This window comes from Nannobrachium achirus (assembly GCF_963921795.1).
Source record: "Nannobrachium achirus genome assembly, chromosome: 17".
NCBI classification, from domain to species: Eukaryota; Metazoa; Chordata; class Actinopteri; order Myctophiformes; family Myctophidae; genus Nannobrachium; species Nannobrachium achirus.
In genome coordinates this window covers 38,371,225-38,386,203 of record NC_137824.1, presented here as the reverse complement: position 1 = coordinate 38,386,203, position 14,979 = coordinate 38,371,225, and the positions used below count along the sequence as shown (strand labels likewise).

At 44.2% G+C, this 14,979-nt stretch overlaps 1 protein-coding gene across 6 annotated transcripts in view; it reads right to left on the bottom strand.

The window, feature by feature from the left end:
• Window positions 1-14,979, bottom strand: part of rapgef2b (Rap guanine nucleotide exchange factor 2b) — a 179,759-nt gene that overhangs the window by 38,830 nt on the left and 125,950 nt on the right. For 5 of the 6 annotated variants that reach the window (XR_013962928.1, XR_013962929.1, XR_013962930.1 and 2 more), the window contains one exon: window positions 7,639-7,770. The exons of the other annotated variant lie outside the window; for it this stretch is intronic. Coding sequence is in view for 1 of the 5 variants with exons in the window: in XM_080746251.1 (XP_080602377.1) it covers window positions 7,639-7,770 (132 nt within the window). In the remaining 4 variants the exon portion in view is untranslated. The remainder of the gene's footprint in view (window positions 1-7,638; window positions 7,771-14,979) is intronic. 6 annotated transcript variants of the gene reach the window in all.

Below are 14,979 nucleotides of genomic sequence, written 5' to 3'. Positions count from 1 at the left end.
GGCACGCAACATCAAAGGATTCACGTTACGTTACGACAAAAGAACGAGACATCGGGGCAGAGCCCCCAAATTACGACGACACACAGACTGCCTTCCTACCTGAAAGCCGTGTTCGGCCGCCGTTTTACCACAAACGGTAGAAAACGTTGCCTTGCCGAGCTGCCTGCAGAAACCCAGACCGGCACGCATCTTTCATCCCACTGACAGACAAGACAGACAGACAGGCAGGCAGACTGACAGACAGAGTGACAGACGGTTAAGTTTTTCTAATTTTCCACAGCACGCGGTTCATCCGTCTCCGTCCTGGCCTCGCTCCGAGATGACATCTCTGTCATCTGTCCTCCGGCGGAACGTACCAACACCTTCATTAATGTTTCAGACCTGCCGTCTGAGAGGCCAGCCAGCCCTCGCCCCTCACTACTTCACCCCAGGTGGGTGGGGACATGGGGGCTTGGGCGGGGCGGCTGGGTTTGCGTGTGCGTGTGCATGTGTGTGTGTGAAGAGCGGGGAGATCCCCAGAGACAGGGAAAACGTAGCAAAGCCCACCAGCAGATTCACCGATGGACTGACATCGACCAGACAGCTAGCATCCAACCAAACCACAACGCACACACGGTAGTAAAAACAAGTACAGAAGTAAATACCAGCTAGTACCAGCAAAGAGGGATTGGGGTGTGGGTATTATTACTATATATACAGTACACACTAGGGATGGGACGATATGAAAACTTCAGATTACGATTATTGTGACCCAAGAAATCACGATTTACGAACGTGTCGTGAGCTTGTAGATCGTCTATTTTTTGGTACTGGATAATGATATGCAGCTCGGCAAATAAAAGGTGAATTGATCCCAGTGCCTGATGGAAGACGATTTCACATTAAATGAAATCTCCACGATACGATTATCGTGAGTGTTTTTTATCACGATAAACGATAATATCGCTTATCTTCCCATTCCTAGTAAACACATCATTTTCTGTTTGCTACCTTCAGCACATCAGGAAAAAAAAAGAAAGAAAAAAAAAAAGATCTCACAAATGAGTCACCTATAAGTCCATATATGGGTATTCCCCAGAATCCCTTTTATGCCCGTATATGAAGATCCCTGATGTCATTGATATATATCACTGGCCAGATGGCCAAGACATGGCCCATATCTGTGTGTCTGGTTCAGATAAGGATCTCCGTGTATGGGCATAAAATATATGGTATGTTGTGATGTCATGGGAACCACTCTAACAGAATCCCTTTTATGCCCATATATGGAGAGCCCTGATGTCATCAATATTAAGCCCATATCTAACAGGACTTTATATGGGAGGAAAACATCCCATATCTGTGTGGCTGGTTCAGACAGGGATCTCCATGTAGAGGCATGAAAGGGATGTACTATATACAGTACATGGATCTCCATATCGTCACTGTCGGGCAGAAACCTCGGATCTCCAAGTTTCAAGTGTGTACGTTTTTTCACCAAGTAAAGCCCTGCTTCATCATACAAGGCTGTTGCACAAAAGTAGTGAAAACAGCCGATCTACAAGCACCGCAAGGCGTTGTGTGCTTGTAGATCGGCTGTTTTCACTAGTTTAAATCATTTTTAAAATGATAAATGCAAAACGACATGCAAGGTTTCCACCCGACAACGACGATGTCCGATACACATCACTGGCCAGATGGCCAAGAATGAAAAACTCAGTCCATCACCTAACAGACTGAGCTTCTGGTACTGTAGTGCTTCTATATCGGGCCATGAGAGATGCAAGGCAGCAGCTCAGTGGGAGGTGTATTATCACTGTGACTCACTGGATGCTTCACACACTTTTAGTTCTGATAGCCACGCTAGACAACATGTTAGCTGAGCCATGGGGACCCCGTCTCAACATGCTCAAATGTTAATAAGTACAGTACATTTTTAAATAGACAGCCTATGATGCGCACACGTGTGTATGTGCGTGCAAGTATAAGCATCCTCGACTGAGATCCATAAAGGTGCCATAAAGGTGCAATGAGTGTGAGGGGAGGGTGTGGTGTGAGTGTGTGTGAGTGAAAGAGAGGTAGGTAGGGAGGGAGAGAGGGAGGGGGGGCAGAGATGTTAATATTTCATCATGTCTATTCTTGGATCAATGCTTTCAAAGCTCTCCTTCTGAAGAACTGATTTCATGTTTTATTCATCGGTAAACCAGCGTGACGGGGGTGTTGCAGGGTGCCTGGGTTCACAGTGGTCAATGAGGACAGGGGAGGGGTGCTTTTAGAGCCCCTCCCCCTACCATGAGGTCAATGGTTTGCTGCCTGACACAGCCAATGGGGAAGCTGCGTGTATGCCTTTTATAGCAGAACATTTCCCAAGCCATCCGTTCATTGGCTGCACCGTCCTCTCTTTGGTTGGGCGGAAGTCAAGTGTACATTAGGGATGGGACGATAAGTGATATTATCATTTATCGTGATAAAAAACTATCAATCCTATCGCCTCTGGCATGCACTGGGATCAGTTCACCTTTTATTTGCCGAGCTGCATATCCGGTACCACTTAAACCCCATTGGTAAAAGGTACTTAGGGTTAGACGTACTTGATGCAGTCTTTTTTCACTCTCTATCAAATGTCTTTGTGACGCATTGTGAGCTTGTAGATCGGCAATTTTTTGGCAAATGTTCCGCCCCATGATAATGGATTTTGATTATCGCGATAATATCGTAAATCGCGATTTCTTTTGTCACAATAATCTTGATATGACATTTTCATATCGTCCCATCCCTAGTGTACATTATGTCGCTATCTAGCTAGCTAGCCTGCCAACGTTAGTTAACGCAACGCAAATGTCATTGCCAAGGACTATGTGCTATTTTTTGGAAACACAATATCAATTTATTCCATACACACTGTGCACCATGGCTAGCCAACTCAGATGGCGCACTCTGTCGGGGTCGTCGGCTGCTCGCCGTGGGCACTCGCTCACCTAAAAACTACTCCCGAGTGTCAAGGCCTCACTGCCCTGTTGTGGAGTGATGGGGAACACAGGGAACAAGGTCACTGTGCCACAATGTGATCGCACAGTGAGACGAGATGTTCATACGAGTCTACAGCATAGGCAAACACACCAGACAAACAGTGTGACGTCTGCAGATAGCGAAAACAACCTAAAACAGAAGGTGGACCACTTACTATTGAGGGACATGCAGATCAGAATTCTTGAACAGAATCAGGTTCTATATCAGCACTAAAGTGCACTTATTGGTTTCTGACCACAAAACTATTTACGTTTTTGGTACCTCCTATAGCAGTGGTTCTTTAACCCTGCAAGGCCCAGCGTTGCTTTTTGGCAACATTTTTTAAATCATTTTAAAAAAAATGTTATAATTAGTTTTTCTGTTCTTTTTTCACATTAACATCACCATTAAATCCTATTGTTTTGTATTACAATGCCATTGGCCACGATATTTGCATATTAATACCCCCCACAGAGGCTGACATTCACACCTCCTAGAGTAGTTGAAATTCCAGTGTCTGGACGAACAACATCTCAATTTTTAACTGAAGCTATTCCTCACTAAAACATAAGTAAAATGCCTGTAATAATTTTTTTCGTGATCATTAGAATGTCTAGAACACGTGCATATGTTAATATTGTGAGAAATCTCCCCAGAAGGCAAATTAGAGCATGATTTATGATTCATGGCTATAAAACCTTACAAAAACATTATTAATTTTTTAACATTACATTTTCCTGTGATTAGGACTGCTACAACACCATCTGATTTAAAAAAAAAAAAAATTGGCCAGTAGAAATTAATTTGGGTCTTGGTTAAGTGGATTCTAGGGACTCTGTGGGTTCCTTTATGGGGGTTTAAATTGACCCATACAAGTCTGTAACTCTGACAGCATACAAATGGAAGCAAATGGACCCGTTAGGGTCCATTTGGTTCCATTTGTATACTGTCAGAGTTAAGAGGAGACCTTGAAATGTAAAAGTTTGATAAACACTGTCCTATAGCACTGCAAATTGGCTGGTGCCCGTAGGCATTCGCCCAATTCAATAAACAGAATCACTTTATTATATCACATCACAGTTCTACGGGTGTAAAGCAGCGGTCAGTACATTTGAATATAATTTGATTGCATGCTGAGTGCACACATGTTGTGAACCTGCCGATGTAGGTGAATCTTACTGCTGAGCGCTCCCAGCCTTTAAGCAGCGGGAAGATACTGTGCCGGGATTTATGTCACGTTTTGTCTTGGTCTATGGCGCAATTCATTTCTGGCTCCCTCTAAATAGCAAACAATTTGCCTGAGCACATTGCATTTTAAGACCAACACACCCATGGGCGCACAGATGGGTGCAAGTGCATTTGCTACAAGGTGTGCGCTGGGCGTGAAAACGGGTGCCAGTCGCGACTAGCAAAGACACTTTAGTCCAGTCATTTTAGGGTTAGACCTGGAACAAATTGCAATAGTAGCAAACTCAACTGATTTTGTATCCTCAATATGTCCTTAGTGAGGGAAAAAAAGTCCCAAGGAATCCCACCGGGGCAAAGTTTTGAAAACGACCTACTTACCTTCAATTACTATACACTACAATATAACGAAAAAAATGACTGAAAAAAAATCTGCTTTAAGTGGGATATGAGGGGTCAAACTAGGTGTTTTTAATTATTCTGAATCCATTGCAAGCATTTGTTTTGCATGAAAAACATTCCTTGGGCTAAAAACGGACCCCAAAAGACTGAAAATTGATGAAAATTGATGAAAATTGACGTTTTGAGTGGCCATTTCTGGCCCAAGGAATGTTTTTCGTGCAAAACAAATGATTGCAATCGATTCAGAATAATTAAAAACCCCTAGTTTGACCCCTCACATCCCACTTAAAGCAGATTTTTTTTCAGTCATTTTTTCCTTTATATTGTAGTGTATAGTAAGTGAAGGTAGATAGGTCGTTTTCAAAACTTTGCCCCGGTGGGATTCCTTGGGACTTTTTTTCCCTCACTAAGGACATATTGAGGATACAAAATCAGTTGAGTTTGCTACTATTGCAATTTGTTCCAGGTTTGGCCTAATTTTGGCCTAAAATGACTGGACTACTTGTGCCGCGCACCATCTTGAGCCGGGGCGTAAGGTGGGGCCCCGCGGCTGTACTTGGGACAGCTGGTTGCATGTTGTGAGAAATTCTTCCATGGTTCTTGTCTTTGTGTTTTGTTATTTGGGAACTGTAAGGTGATTCTAGACACCACCATTAGAGGAAGAAGAAAAGACTGTCTGGGTCAGGTATGGAGGGATAGAGAGAGAGGGGGGGGGGGGGGTAGAGGGAGAGAAAGTGAGTGAGAGATTTTGAGAGAGAGAGGGGGGATGAGAGAGAAAGAGAGAGAGAGAGAGAGAGAGAGAGAGAGAGAGAGAGAGAGAGAGAGAGAGAGAGAGAGAGAGAGAGAGAGAGAGAGAGAGACACTGACTAACTGTTCTCAGATGGGTGGATAAAGACAAATAATAAACAGATGGAATGAGAGAACACAGGGCTACTGCAGCAGGTAAACAATATAGAGACTCGGAGTAAACAGGAGCCCAACAATTGGTGTGTGCGCGTGAACGTGAGCGCCCGCGTGTGTGTACGTGCACGGACACACACACACACGCGTATTGGGGTACTGCCCCTGCTTGCTTTTTGCAGTGACTGTTTGGATTCAGCACCACAGACTAAAGACTTTAACAGCCTCTATGTCCGTGGGCTCTGCAAACGGCTTCACAACACACATAAAGGGAAGCTCTTTAAAATAAGCATAGAGATGAATGCCCCCGTGGCGCGCACGTGTGCTCATCACTGTGTAACACTGTGTAACATTTCAAACTGTGCTTAAAACAAACCGATTCCGATTAATGCTCCTGTGCACACACACACATGCGTGTGTGCAGTGCACACACACACGCACAGAAATAGGCCCACAGCAGGTGATTGTGGTAGGAGCCAATAGGGAAGGAGCATTGCACTAAGAGGATTAGCAGCGATTGGCTTTGGGGCTCCAACACAGTCACAGGACGACGTGTGTGTGTCTGTGTGCGTGTGTGTTTGTGTGCGCGTGCATGTGTGTGTGTGTGTGTGTGTGTGTGTGTGTGTGTGTGTGTGTGTGTGTGTGCTGTGTGTGTGTGTGTGCGTGCGTGCATGTGTTGTTCCTTTCAGTATTTTTTTTTCCCTTTTCGTCTTAACACGTCAAAATAGAAAATCTTGCAAAGCAACAAACTAACAACATGAAGTCACTACTATAACTAGACAGCCAGTGTAAGCCCAGTTCAGAGCAATAATTTGCGATGCGACCAACATATTCAGAATGTTGCAGAGAAAAGTTGCAGTGCTCTGAATTACACCGTTGCAGGTCGGCTTACTGAGGCACAATTAAAAGATTCAACTTGTCCAAACACAAGCAACAAGTCGCATTTCCGATCACACAAACATGCTCACACAAATCTGCCACACACACACTCACACACAAATGCAAACAGTATTTTGTGTTTACCACACCCACCTGCTTGCGAGAGAGAGGGAGAGAAAAAGAGAGCAAGCAAACAAGAGAAAAGAGCAAAACCCTAGGCTATGTTGATACCCAGATGTGGACTGTACGCTGTCCAGTGTTATATGCTGTCTGTGCCCCATAGCACGGAGGGACTGTGACAACAGCACTGCTGTGGAAGCGGCCATCCGTCGTGGCTCGGCGCCTGGATGTGGACTGTCCAGGTTTAGAACGTTGCAAACCACGGGTTTTGGGTATTCTGTTACAAGTGGCTGAAAGCTGCAACTCGGCTCGTTGTGACTGATCGGTCTGAACTAGGCTTTAAATGTCTCCGTCAGTGTTTTTGGTTTATTGAACTTAACACAGAGAAAATAAGAGCGCCTCTATATTTGTTCCTGGTATAATATCAATTTAAAATTACTTATGGTCACTGCTTTCTCTGCAATCACTATCGGTGGTTAATAAGAAGCTTTATGCAAGTATCTCAAAACAAATCGTCACTGTTGGGCAGAAACCGTGTATCTCCAAGTTTCAAATTTGTATAATTTTATTTTTTTCGTAAAGTAAAGCCCTGCTTCATCATACAAGACTGTCGCACAAAACTAGTGAAAATAGCCAATCTACAAACGCCTCGCGAGTCGCGATGCGAGCGTTGTGTGCTTGTAGAGCGGCTATTTTCACCATTTTAAATCGTTTTTTAAACGGAAGGTTTTGGACATACAAGGTTTCCACCCGACAACGACGAAATGGCACCTGCAGTAGAATCTAGGGGACGGGTCCCGCGGTCAAGGAGCTACTACGTTTTAGGGTTAAAGGGTTAACTATATACATGTAGGACAGTGGTTCTCAACCTGTGGGTCGGGACCCCCGGGGGGAGGGGGAAACAAATTATTTTGGACATGCTCACAACGCCTTGCAACGTGAGGCGTTGTGAGCATGTAGGTCGTCTATTTTCGAACCATGTTATACAAAATGTAATGCCTTAACTCTTATAGTGCTCGTCAGGGTGGGAGGGGGCCCCATTTAAAATATGATTATTTTGGGGTCACGTCCTGAAAAGGTTGAGAACCACTGTCCTAGGAGCTAGGGGCCTGGAGTTAACTATATAGTAGGAGCTAGGAGCTAGGGCCCTGGCTGGGAGCTTACCTGGTAAATGTCAGACAGGCTGCTGCTTCCAGAGTCGCTGGTGATGCTACATCCTGAATGACTGGAGGAAACGTGGGTCACCTGTGAGTGGAGGCCCTCGGCCAGGTGAAGTCTGCTGAAATCTGCCGGGAGCTGCACACACACACAGAACATACACACAGAGGGTCAGTTGTCAGCTAGCCTCAACCCATCACACGCACGCACGCACACGCTGACACACACACCGACAAACCGCGCAGACTGCCAGGTGTCTAAATGTTTTTTTTTAATGACATGTGTGTGGTTTATGTTGTTATGTTGTGTTGTTGGTCCAGGCTGCAGCGTGCAGTCTGCTCTGCTGAAGTGGATCGCTGACCGTCAGCTACCGGCAATCGAGGACCAGCAAAAGAACCCAATGCACCCATTCCCAGCAGCCACCTCTTCATGAAACCAACTCTCAGAGATAGTCCAGATCCATCAGGCCTTAAACAGAAAGGCCTGGCGGGTCGTAAGTCCTCATCCAAGGGCTGGAGAACAGTCGGGTGCTCCAGGCTAGTCTGAGCTATGTGAGAGACACCAGATTGCTATTTGCCCATAAACTGGGAGGACAGTGGTTGAAAGGCACCATGGCGTGTCCACACACCTTTTGGGCCTACACACCGTGTCTCTGGCGGGCTCACTGCTGCTTCGAGATCCCCTACAGTTCAGCCGGGGACCGCAAAGTACTCAGTTTTTTATCACGATAAACGACAATATCGCTTATCGTCCGATCCCTACACACCACCTCCATGAGCTTGTTTCCTTAGGCTAACCAGCTCCTCAATAATTCCACCTAGTTCCTACAAACCTCTTCCTCTCCCCACCACAATCAATGAAGACAAAGATTAGCTTTATTAATCCCTGTGGGGAAATGTTTACACGTTCAGGCCAGGAATACAGACGTGTACACACAGAGCTTATAGATGCAAATGTGGAGCGATGGGACTGCCACAGAGCGGCGCCCGGGAGGAGTTAGGGGTTTGGTGGCGTGCTCAAAGGGCAGTGCCCAGGAGGTGAACTGGCACTGTGCTAGCAATCCAAACTCCGTAACTGTGGTCTATGCCACTGGGTCGGGACCCATTTGTGGGTCGAGGACACATTTTTATGGGTCCTTTTATTTCCTGTTTCCTACATTCACAAAAAAGCGAAATATTTCATGAATTAAAAACTAAATTCTATGATTTTTTTTCAGTAATTTCATGAGGAAATAAAATAAAAATCGAAAAGATTCCATAAATTAGAAAAACAATGTTTAAGTAGTGAAAATAGCCGGTCTACAAGCTCACAACGCAGGGACACGTTGTGAGCTTGTAGATCTGCTGTTTTCACTAGTTTGGGTCACAGGCAAACTTCTCTTTTGGTTCTCGACCTGAAATGTTTGCGAACCACTGGTCTATGCTGTGAACCAGCCAGCCACCCTCTGTTTCCCAAGCAAAGTCCTTAAGGACTGGGTTACTGCCCCTTAGCATTTGATGGGATTGTTATTGCACCCAACATACTCCTTTTTTGTACAGTACACACACAGCTTCTGCACCTTGAGCAGAACAGCTCAAGAACAGAGTTCAGAGTTGCTACGTGTTTGAATGAATGCTCGTGTTTTCAGAGGGAATCCGGATCAAGAGCCAGCATCTTCTTTTTAGAGGTACTAGTGTTGTGTTTCAGCTTTCTTAACCGTTAAGAAAGACTTAACGGGATGCATAGAGAAGACAGAGAAAGGGAGTGGAGGTGACAGACAGGCCAGATTAGAAACTATAACCTTCTAAATACGTGACTGTGTCCACTGCGAGATCAGTAGGCTACTATACTGTATGTTCAATTCTATTCGCTAAAATACTTTAATCAGCTTCAAGACGCTACAAGGATGAATATTCTCCACAAAACATTATTAACAATCCCCTCATGAAACAGCAGGCAACTGAGATTCAAAGCCAGGAGAGACAGCCAGGGGAAACCTAAATTGAAATGTCATTAATCTATGGGATTCCATGGGAAAACACTCCCCATGCTTAACACAGTATGGGAGTGAATAAATGAGCGCTAGACCAGAACTGTGCAACCCTCCCTGTCACAGCCAACAGCAAAAAAAAAAAAAAAAAAAAAGATAAACATTGTACCTTGTAACCAGTTCTCATTACAAGTACAGAATACAAATGTTGTCGATAAACTTTATCTGTTGCTTCTGGGCTCTGTGATCAAGGAAACGAAAGCCAGGGTCACTGAATGGCGAGACCGGTCAGGATTCATACTTTTATCACATAAACACAACTCATATTCAATTCAATCTTTTTAGTGAACGGGAACAAACTCGGTCACTTCCTCAAAAACAATAATCGTTCCTCGAATCGTTCATTTCCCTCCTTGTGGAGAACCTGGTGACGGCAAGGTTCAAACTAAAGGTTTCATCAATGGACTAAACAGCGGATGGTGGGTGGAACCGGAAGTGCTGAACAGATATTTTTAGAGAACAGGAACGACGTGACTTGAGTCACTGAAACAAAAGATAATTCCCACCACTACAAGCCAGATGAGGACGAGAAAACTGTACTATAAAACCAGTCCACAAACTACAAGGAAACACCCCCCACCAAAGAACAGAGCAGTCAAACAGCATACATAAACACAGCAGGGAGGGAAACCCCAGTTGAAGAAACACACACCAGACAGAGTAGAATACTGTAGAATATCGCTAATGAAGCCAACCCAGTTTCATATGGAAATACTCCCCTGCATTTCTGTTTTCATACTGTATAAACAACCTTCTTCAAAACAACCATCTGATCGGGGGAGAAGGAACTCCAACATGAAATAGTAAAGCTGAATTTAAATTAGGTTGAAATCAACTACACTATAGAAATGATTTAATACAAACAACTATACTATTGATAGTAGAAAAAGGATTTTTAATAAACCTGGCAGGTTAATTCATAGCAGTAGTAGACTAATTATTCATAGCGTTAACTACCATTAATATACAGTAAGTTTAGGAGTAAAAATTATGAACAAAAGAAAAACATTATATTGAATATCACTGAAATCATGACCTTGTTTTAAATAGAAAGAATATTGTTATTTGTGTTTCTTGTAATCAATGTCAGGTCACAGTTTTAGGTTGCCATTTTGTTTTCCATCCGAAATGACACACATTCATATCCTGCTGGGACGCCCAAGAGACCAGTTATGAATATAAGCCAAATGATATAAAGTAGTTCAAAGGCCATACAGAATATTCATTTATGAATATTTCAGGGCCAGATGTTTTATTTAGAGTCTGGTGGCAGGGATGCTCGGCTCAACCTCTTTGACTGTGTCACATCATCAATATTACATTTAACACCTAAAGTAAAAGTCAAAGCCACTTGATTAAAGCAGCCCACTTTATGTCAGCTGTGAGATATGACAGTCGGAGAGAGAGGACGTGTGAAGTGCAACCACTAAATGGAAGGGACTCTGGAACTAAAGGCACTCAGTTAACTAATGACAATTCTTACACCGTCTGTGCTGGAGGAGCAATCGCTTCAATTCACAAATGAAACAATCAGAAAAAGTGACTGTTGACTGTCCCAGAACCTTGTTGTCTTTATTGACACAGCAAGTATTAGAGCTGAGAGGGACACAGTGTAGGAGAGACACACAGTAGGAGCCGAGAGGGACACAGCGTAGGGCAGTGGTTCTCAACCTGTGGGTCGGGACGCCCAGGTGATTAACTTAATATGCAACATTGTTTTCTCACTCAACAGTAAACAAATCAACAACGTTAAGTGTAAGTGTGTAGAGGGTATATGCACATTTTTCAAAGTGACAATTTAAAGACTTTTAAGACACTTTTAATACCTCTAAAAACATTGGTCATAATGTCAAAATATTAAAGGCGCAAATTGTGAAAATAGCCGATCTACATGCTCACAACACCTCGCGTTGCGAGGCTATTTTCACAATAGAACCGTGTTATACAAAATGTAATGCCTCAACTCTTAGTGCTCGTCAAGGTGGGGGGGTCCCCAGTTAAAATATGATTATTTTGGGGGTCGCGGCCTGAACAGGTTGAGAACCACTGGTGTAGGGAGGGACAGACAGTAGGAGAGCTGAGAGAGTGTAGTAGAGACAGTAGGACATCTAAGAGGGAGACAGTGTAGAAAAGATAGGCAGCAGCAAAGATGACAGTGATACAGTTACAGTGTTGGAAAGACAGCTAGTAAGACGGTGTAGAAGAGACAGACAGTAGGAAAGCTGAGAGGGAGACAGTATAGGAGAGACATCATTGGACGCTCTGGTGGGATTTAATCCCATACTCGCATAACAAAACTAAACAAAAATCAGCCTATCAGTGAAACATAACATTTACATCAGGGAAGAATGAAGATGTATCTTAAAACTTTTGTTGTCAGAGGTGCCTGGTGCCACTTGGTGCACTAAGCATATGCTGCTTGTGATTGCTGGGACGTGAGTTCGAGTATGACTCACGTCATACCTTGCACTCATGCCCTCTCTCTGCCCCAGGTTTCCTGTTTCTCTACACTCTCCCATCTAAATAAAGCAAACATGACTAAAAAAAGGTCTGACAGCTCCTTGCATGACAAAATGCTGTAAGCTTTCAGTAAAAAAAAAATCAAACCTCGGTTCGAAGTGGAGCGGTGAATTTGAGCAGCTGTACCCTATGTGAGTGAGTGAGTGAGTGAGTAAACTGTGCCTGTGAGTGAGTGGTGAGTGTGCCTGGCCTGCACAAAACAGCGCCCCTCCTTTAACTAGTGTGTTGTGTGTGGCCACTCAAGGTATTGCCAGGCTACGGACATGGCCAGCCAGCCACCCACCCAGCCAGCCAGCCAGCCAGCCACCCAGCCACCCACATACCCACGGACATACCTGTCTATTGGGAGCGCTTTCACCGCTCCAAAAACATCTTCGGGCCCGGATGGCTAGCCTAGCGTTCCAGGCATCTATGCTCAATGTAGCCTGACGACCTTTGCTGCGCGTCTCTCCCCGTCTCTCCCTCTTTCCAGTACACCTTCACTGAAAAACTATCAATAAAGGCAGAAAAGCCTAAAACTAACCTTGAAAGAAAACATATTCGATCCAACAACAAGACACTATGTAGCCTAAACAATGTTTTAAAACCAATGCTGAGTGCCTGAAAGTGGGTCACAAGATCTCCTGACAGGGAGCCGGGTAGAGGAATATCCATATAAACAATTGTGTATTCTGTCCTGACAAAAGTGCAATCCATCCGTAAAGCTATGTTGTAGAGGCCATGGGCAGAAGAGACACCAAAGGGCAGATTGCAATCAGACTAATTGATAATTAAGTTATCAACTCTACATCTCTAACACCAACCGTCAATCACACCTTTATAGTGTTAAAGGGGGCTGGTCACAGCCATATGTCAAATGGGGTCATTTACCTCCCACCACGTGTCACTGAATTAGGCCCCAGGGGACTCCACAAGTGACAGCCAGCAACGCAGCATCCCCCATTCCCAGATTGCAGTTAAAATAAGCATATTTTCACTGATAAGGCCGGAAATAGGTGGGAAACGTCACTCTTGATGATTGAGTAAGGAATGCCTGCGGCTACATTTGCAATTAAATGGATTCGAGCCATCGTCTCCTCTCTCCAAACGAACTCGCAGGAAAAACCCTCCATCATCACAGCCTGTGAAGCACTCATCGACTCTGCTGTTTAATTACAGCGTCGGAGCTGGGAACCAACCAGTTATGCAGCTGGAATTAACACCGTGGTCTATGGGAAAGTAGCTTTGAAATTACTTCTCTGTATTCATGAACTGCAGCCAACGATGGGAAGTTATTTAAAAAAGTTAAGTGCTTGGAAACAGGATTGTAGCAGTGAATGGAATTGGCTTTTCCGCGGTGTAACAAGTTATTCAGCACTGCCAATGAGCTTCACACACTTAACAGTACAGGGTGTCACAATATTTCGTGCCACGATAATATCACAATGTTAAAACGTGACTATATGCATCAAAGAGACGTCCTACTGCATCACGATACGTTTTAATTTCATGTATTATTTGCTGGTGAAGGCTACAGGAGTTCTCTTACTTCTTAATGTAAACTTACCATAATCACAGTTAAGGTCTTTGTACACTGCTGCGTTTTTCGGGCCGAATATCAGAGTGAATTTCGGAGTGCGTGAATAAAAAAATCAACCTCACGTTATGTCAATCACGTTTGTACACTGCCGCCCGTTTCGTATTTATTTTCGGACCAGGGTTGATTTTTCCCGATTTTCGCAGCTGTCCCACTGAGTCCGCTCTCTCTCTCTTTCCTCTCTCTTTCCCTGGCCTACGGCTTTCGGATTTCCAAAACGCAACGAAAACACGCAGTGCAGTGTGCAACCACCTTTATGGTCAAATCCGGACTCCTCTCTTGCTCTCTCTCTGCCCTTAGTTTCTCACATTCTTATGGTTATTTGAGATAGATCAGTTTCTCTAAACTGATCTATCTCAAATAAGCATAAAGATTACAAAAATAATTTACAATGCTACAAAGTCCAAATCTTATCTCAGCTTCTATAAAGACGCCAGAAATGTATGAAATGGTTCCGTGTAGAATCTGTTCAGGGGCCCATGAATGAAGCGAGCTACGGAGCCTTTTTAGGCAGGACAGTGCCGGACTTCAGCGGTGTGGAGGTGTGATGTGATTAGACTGTGTCAGAATATTCCATTCATCTTTAATTATCTGGATGGCTGCACCAGCCAAAATGGCCGCCTGGAGGAGGGGGGACTTCAGCCTAAGGGCGGGTGGTCCCCCCCATCATCTCCTCATGTGATCAAACTCTCTCTCATCGCCCGAGGCCCACTCCTCCTACATTATGACTGGCTGGACAGTCTATTGTGTTAGTGGTGATAAATATCTCTGTCTGAAAGCACTCTGAGCAAGTCTTATTGTGTTTCACACTGATGGACCCTGAGACAAAGACTGATTAAGGCTTGGTGTGTTGTCGCTGTTTGATATACACCTCAGAGCGGCAGTAATGTCGGCTTCCCAGAGTCAGCTGCCAATCTATTTATTTCATATTTGTGACAACCCACGTTGTCATGCGTTTTCAGGGGCGTGCTGGTTTTAACAATTTGATGTCTGAGCTGTTGCTAATGTTGGATTCAGCTTCATTCTAATGTTGGATTTCATGCAAGTCCCTCCGAATGACATCGTCAGTATAACATCAAGAAGAGGATTATTTTATTGTATTATTATTCTTTCTTTAGCGAACAATCCAGGTGATTCAGTATTATGTGGACGAACTGGCAGTGAGTTAACACAGTGGTTCTCAATCTTTTCAGGCTGCAAACCCCAAAATAATCATATTTTA